The sequence below is a fragment of the Rhea americana genome, unplaced genomic scaffold (assembly GCF_003343005.1).
Source record: "Rhea americana isolate MKP2758 unplaced genomic scaffold, rheAme1 scaffold_47, whole genome shotgun sequence".
Taxonomy (NCBI): Eukaryota; Metazoa; Chordata; class Aves; order Rheiformes; family Rheidae; genus Rhea; species Rhea americana.
Window position 1 is genome coordinate 4,511,070 of NW_028186612.1, and position 7,073 is coordinate 4,518,142.

Here is a 7,073-nt window from a genome sequence, read left to right on the forward strand (position 1 = left end):
TTGTTAGATAAGTAGGAGAGGGATCACATTTTATTTAACATAGAGATCCAAAACATTTCTCCCAGTTAAGACTTTTTCTTCCTCTGTGCAAACCTATTGCTTATACTCAATTGAGATACCAAAGACCAATGCCTAAATTTTTCTCCCCTGCATCCCACCCAAAATCTGAATACAGATTTCTCCACAGCCCTCTTGTAGCTCTCCACTACACAAAAATCACGAGGAATTCCAGCCGGCAGGCTTTGTTAATCTCACCTGATCACACYAGTTTCCTATCAGTCCCTTCTTTTTTTTTTCCCTGGCAAGAACTACGGAGTTTTTCCTGTTCCACAAACCAGCTCCACATGGACTCAGTTTGTTAGCAGCAATTTTGCCATTTTTTTCTGTTGCCCACACTGGGCAACAGATATAGTTCATGTAGCTCACAAGTTACACGTAAGCTGCAGTGTCAAATATTTTCTCATCTACTTCAGTTTCCTTAGCAGTRGAACTACTGAAGTTGTTCTACACCAAATTAATGCACAGAGTGTTATTCAGTGGAGGGCATTAGGATCTTGGGAAAAAGGAACAGCAGCGTGCATGWCATGAAACTCTCAGCCTCAATACTTCACTTGCTGCAGACAGACTAGGCCATGGCATGCTGCAGAGACCCTGAAGAAAAACTATAGTATCTTTCCCTGATGCAAAGATTATGTCCAGTGTTTTTTCATTCTTTGAAGCTCAAAGAAATTTCATCAGATTAAGGGCTTGCACTATCTGAGCTTGTAGTATCCCAAACACTGCCAGTGCTTGCTTTAGGGTCTTCCTCTTCCCATTAGCTCCAGAAGCAGGATTTAAGCCAAATTTCCAGCAAAGTTGGGTAACCACATACTGTGCTGCACTAATAAAAGCACAGCCAGCAGATAAAGAGGAGTGTTTATTCCCCTCTTTGAAGCACTCAAGAGGCCACATGTGAAAAAATGTTTTATTTTGCTTCCCACATCAGCAAAGTACAAGAGACCCCAATAAGTCTCTTATTTGTTGCAGCAAGTGCAACAAAGCATCAGAAAGACAATTAAGGGGGCTACATCGGTTCAGCCTCCAGAAAATGTATGAGGAAAGAGTCAGAAGCTGTAGCACAGGYAATTTTAACCAGGTAAGGAAAACAGCCTTCCCAGGTAAGATTGGTCAAGATTGAAAGAGGTTGCCCAGACTGTGAGTTCTGCATCCTTAGATAAGACCCTGTGCAACCATCTCTAACTCTGCTTTAAGCAGTATGTTGGACTAGATGAACTCCAGAGATCCTTTCCAAAAAAGGGAAAATTAGGCCCAAAATATGACCTTCCAGTCCTTCCCCTTAGTATGTTGCACAATGGGATAATATAGGTGCAACTTGAAAGAATGCATTCAACTGATGAATGCTCCTACCTTAGAAGTTACCAGTATAAGAGATTAGACTTTCACTTAACAGCCTAGGGTTTTTTGGTTTTTACAAATGTGTAATTTTACTAAAATACAAGGTTAAACTTAGYAGTAGCACAGAAGGCTGCAAATATATATGTTTCTTTTAGAAGAAAAATCAGAAAATGATCATCTGCCAGATTTGAGCATTCTTCTCAAATTTTATTATTTAACAGAGTTTTTAAATTTTAAAAGCATTTACTGAGATGTTTATTGCAGTGTTGTAACACAAGCTCTTTTAGTTTTCAGCCTACCATTTGCTTCCCTCCCAGGGGGAGGAGTTCTCCCTGCTTCCGATGACATGGTCTCCACAGCAACATATCCCTGACACTGCACTGAACACAGCYCCGCTGCTGCAGTCCTGCCCTCCACTACTTCAGGAATGCAGTGGTTAAAAGCTGCACGGAAGAGCTGCAATGTCGGCAGATTTGAATGATTTGTTAGATGAAATATAGAATACGCCCCCTAAACACACTGGGGGCTAAAAATGGATAACTCCTTTGTGGAAGAAGTGGCTGCATCACTGGTGAGAGAATTTCTCAGTAGAAAGGTAATTTTGTCTCGATTTTCTCCAGCTAGTACAAATGAGAAGGACACATGAAAAATGTTAGATGTTGAAGATTAAGGAATGTGGAGTGGGATGGGGAGGGATGGACTTCTTCCAGCTTTAGAGCAGCTAGTCCTGAACTGTAATAAGCCTTTAGCGCAAGCATCTGCACTACATTTCCCACAATTCCGTTTTATTCTCAATATGGAAGCCAGCTTCCTCTTTGAGAAAACCTGATTCTTACCCAACTGTGCTTGCAAAACCCAGTATTAACTCAAGAAATGCAGGTTTCAGTTTTATATTACCAATCTTGCTGTTGCCCTTGGGATTACAAGAGACTTAGAAAACTTCTTAGACCAGCCAATAACACAAAAAGACAAAAAGCAACACCGCTAGAGAAAATGGTAACACGTCTTTTCCTGGTTTTCAGTTATAGCTTAGCACACAGTAGATTTATCTGGGGGGAGGAAAACAGCGAGAAGAAAGAGTCTAGTGTACTYTTCACAAATTTAATGCCATAAAAGTAATCCTTTGTATTGTAAGTATAAGGAGAGTGGAATGGAGCAGAGAAGAAATATACCTTCATGTATCCAGGGAAAACTGTCTACCTCCTCCTATTTCTTACTTCCAATCTGAGAAAATACTGCTGTTTTCAGCCTAATTTCCTAGTGTTAGCACTAAGTTTGCTTGTATCACGAATTAAATAACCACAATGCTATTAAGTGCTACACAAACTCCACTTCTGTTGTTTGTTTTGCATCGTCTCCACATGCACGTTCTCAGTGTTTGTGAACCATGTTTAAAGGTTTGCTTATTAAATTTCAGATGCAAAATTCATTATTTGCCACTTACTGTCATGTAGGTATGACTATAATGAAAGGCTCAGGTCTGTCAATTCAACTGATTACAAAGATTATTTTCAAATSAAAGACATTTCCATTTCAAAGTTGGATATGTTTAAACAAAAAACATATGAGTAAAAGCATAAAAGGAACAGCAATGATGTACTGGTAAAACAGACCATAGAGTTTACAACAGTAAATTACACATAAACTGCATTAACTATATACTGTGGTGTCAAAATATACTATATACTATATACTGTGGTGTCAAAATAAGGGACATGGAAATCCTTTGTACTTCTGCACATCTGTTTCCCCCTCTACCCCAATCCTTCTTTAATATACACCCAAGTGTGAAAACTGTTCTTTACTTGCCAGGACTTGTCCATGCATCCCTATCTCTGAGCCAGACAAACCATCTGCAGGAGAGATGATAAATAAATAAATAAATAAATAAATAAAAAAAGAGCAGTGACTTTGTAGAAAGTAATAAAACATTCTCTCTCAAATGTTCTGATACCGCACTGCTTGAATAAGTTTGGGATTTGACCCTTGTATTTCACAGGAAAACAGGCTCTCACCCTGGAAAGCACCATATCCGTACTTATAGTCTCTGAATTTCCCATGCAAGACTAGATTGTAAATAGTTGAGAAAGTTTGAAGAATGGTGGACCACAACTGGAATAGGCTTGAGGGTGTAAAATTTTCATTTCAGATTTTTAAAACTCATGYAAGAGCCTTTTCCTTCTTCCAGATAAGATCAACAACTTCAGAAAGATTGACTCTTAACATGACTTCAATTAATATGATCCTCACGCTGTCCTATACACAACAGCTGGGTACTAAGTCACATGAAGACCCCAAACCAGGTTGTTAGTTTAACGAAAATTTGACTGATTTCTGACCAGAAACTGACCAGACTAGCCTCAACTTAGGATAAAGCTTTTGAAATTTGTTCTGTACTGGCCAAGAGATCAAGTTTAGATCTGATATTTAGACTATATAACTACAGAAGCCAAAACTGCATTTAGGAAAAAAAATGTATTATCTTGATGGAAAAAAGTAAATTCATTTTTTCTGGAATTATGTGAACCACAAGCTCATGTATCAGCAGGCGGCTTCACACAGACCATTCAATTTTACAAAGCTGTTAAACAGATGAAGCTAGCTGCAAGGGGTTTTTTTTTCATGTTTGATTATTACTACCTTACAGATAACATCAAAGCTGCAAGATACAGTTATTTCAACTTCTGTGTGCTATAGTAATCCAAGATTGTATGACTACAGTACAGGGTTTTTGGGTTGGGTTGTTGTTACTAACTACTATTATTTCAGTACCTCCAGAAGTTCCATATTAGGTCCAACAAAGTCAAGAATAAAAGCTCTGGTAACTGGTTGTATTGTCTTAAACATCCTAAATCTGACACTTCTCCTTCTCAGGGTTTGAAAAAAACTATCGCTACCATGGACCAAGAATTTCCACGTTCAGCACTTAGCATCAGTAACAGGAACGAACTTCGAAATGTCCTACATCTGCATTCCTTGTACAAACAGAACAAGGTAAGGAAACAGATCTTCTTCCCAAGAATGTGGTAATCATATTCTGTGAAACTAGGCCAGACAGATCAAGGCTGTAATACATATCCAAACTCCAGAATACTAAAGCCCATATACACTATTGCATTGCTATGGACATACCAGCAATTCTCAGAAGGAATGGAGACCATAGCATTGAGCTAGGATTGYATTACAGTTCATGGGACTGACCAAGAGTTTTTGAACTGCAGAGTTCTCAGTTACAAACTGCAATTTCAAATGAACAAGAAGCAGCTACTCTTTTTAACACCTATTCCATTGTTATCACCATTCAATTTCAGAAGTCCAATTTCAGAATCCACCGAAAGTACCTTTATTTGTGACTTTATGCAAGATGCACAAGACAGGATTATGCTCTTACTATGTATTCACTCTTTAAGGTAACACAGACCACAATGCTTGAGGTCAGAGACATCAGTAAGTAATTTCCATTTGGTCCCTAAAATTAGTCTTGGCCACTCAGGACTTCACGAATCATAATTCTTTTGGCAAGCAGCATCTTCAGGATAATGCTATCCATTACTAGATCATTAAAAATAATAATTTCCACTCTATTTACATTACTACAGCAGACATTGTAACTTTTCTCTTTTTTTTAGCTTAAGTCCTAGAACCTCATCTTCATAGGACCTTTTTTTCTTGTGTACTACTGAAAAATAGAAAAGTGTGTGTGTGTGTGTGTGTGTGTGTGTGTGTGTGTGTGGTAGGAGACTGTTGCCTTAAAATTAGGAATTAGCTCATGCACATGAGTACAGGTCTAGAACTGATGCTTTTCAGAGTTCTGGTAATATCAAACAGAAATACTCAAGTCAGGTACAAATATAAGCAGTTCATTCTGAAGTTGACCAAGTAACACCAGCTAAGATGGGTTCTAGCACCTAGCATGGTTTCCACACTATGTTTAGGCAGAAGAATGACCAAAACAACTAATTTCACCTGTACTACGCTTACTTGACTGGTTTAAGAATTCAAACCTTTAAGCTTATGCCAGGGAACTTCTAGTTTCCTGTACTATTCATACAGTGACATCCGTACATGTCTGTAGCTAAACCTAGCAAGCATTACACATTTTCTGTCACTGTACAGTGTAAAAGGAAATATCCTATCTCAGACTACAGCAAGACTAATGAAAGAGTTTTAATAGTCACCAAGAGTTTTATTTTTCTTCTTGAATAGGCAAAGGAGAATCCACTGAAAACACTTCTCGAAATTATTACTAATTACTTCCTTGAACATGTCCAGAGTTCTAAAACCATAACGTCGAGTTCTTTGACAAATTCTCAAAGTAAGAACTCATCAGTTCAGCTACCCAACTACTCAGATGAAGAACACGTGCATCGGAACACCATTATGTCTGATTTAAGCAAAACTGAAGATTACAGGTACATCCTTTTCTTCCCCCCCCCATCTAGTCACAACTTTTTTCCAGCTTAAATAGCATTAAAAGATTTATCATTTATACCTTCAGCCACACTACTTTTTACTAGTTATCCTAATAACACAAAGCTTAAACTGCCCTATTTTTAAGATCTCTTATGCAAACCACCTCTTCAAAAATACTCTTTTATACACCTTATCCATTATTGAACCTTAGTTCCAATTACATGGTTTGGTCACTGAAGCATACAGAAATCTGAGTTTTTATATTTGACTGGAAAATACTCACATGGAAGTCTATTCTACTGAAAAACTACCCACGTGCACTCACACAGCTGCTGTAGTCATGCTTTGCATATTTAAAAACAACACAGACTACCTTAAATTCAGTATTGCTACAAGAAGTATGATTAGTTCCATCCTGAAGCTTACCTGAAAAAAAAAAATATAGTTAACTCTTTCCATTGTGTTTATTAATGTCTCATGCTGGAGTAACAGTCTTAACTGTGTTTTAAATCAAAGTTTTTAAAATGGGCACTTATAGGACACTATCAGCACAAAGGGAGTCAGCTTCCCAGCCTTGATGCTCACAAACTTTATCTAATTTTAATCCTTATCCTGAACACAGTATACTCACACTTGCTACTTCTGAGCATTAAACCTTGCAAAAACCCAGCATGTCCTTCCTTATAGGAAGGCAGGCTTTGGAAGCTGAAAGAACCATTTGAGAAGTAATCCTTAAAGAGAAGGGAGTACAGAAGAAGGGCAAACTGTTTCTTTTTCAGATACAGGAGTTTTCAGCATGTTCCCAGCACTCCTCTCTCCCACCTTATGCTGCCTCAGAGCTAAAGCCTGCCTCACATTCCCCCCTACCCGACAACACACAGCGGCTGCCCCACTCCTCCTGCAGCACCTGTAGCCCCCACAGACCTTTTCCACTTGGGCAAAGAGCTTTCATACACCGAGGAAGCCCCTAACTCCCCTCTCTGACACTAACACATACTCCACTGCAAACGCTCCCACACCGCCGCCAAAATGGCRCCTCCCCCCCTCAGAGCCACCTGCGTATCGCCAGAATAGGCGCGAAAAGGGGAAGGGAGAYGATAAGGCGAGTGCCTGCTTGCTGGCCCAGAGAGGCCCTCACTGCTCAGGAAGTGGCACCGTAAGGGGCCGCTCTGCCTTACACTTAAGGATACTCTATGGTTTTTAATCCTCCACAGGTGTTGAGGGTACAGACCGTGCCCTCAGTACTGTTTTTTCAGTTAAAAAAA

General features: G+C 39.1%; 1 protein-coding gene across 2 annotated transcripts in view; it reads left to right on the top strand.

Moving 5' to 3' along the window:
- Positions 1-1,740: 1,740 nt before the first annotated feature.
- MINDY4 (MINDY lysine 48 deubiquitinase 4) overlaps positions 1,741-7,073 on the top strand; it is an 83,740-nt gene continuing 78,407 nt past the window's right edge. The window contains exons 1-3 of one of the 2 annotated variants that reach the window (XM_085316494.1): positions 1,741-1,990; positions 4,270-4,389; positions 5,602-5,807. In XM_085316494.1, the coding sequence (XP_085172620.1) occupies positions 1,928-1,990; positions 4,270-4,389; positions 5,602-5,807 (389 nt within the window). In that variant the 5' untranslated portion in view covers positions 1,741-1,927. Of the gene's footprint in view, positions 1,991-4,269; positions 4,390-5,601; positions 5,808-7,073 lie in introns of those variants that run through there. The other variant, XM_085316495.1, reaches the window with a different exon arrangement.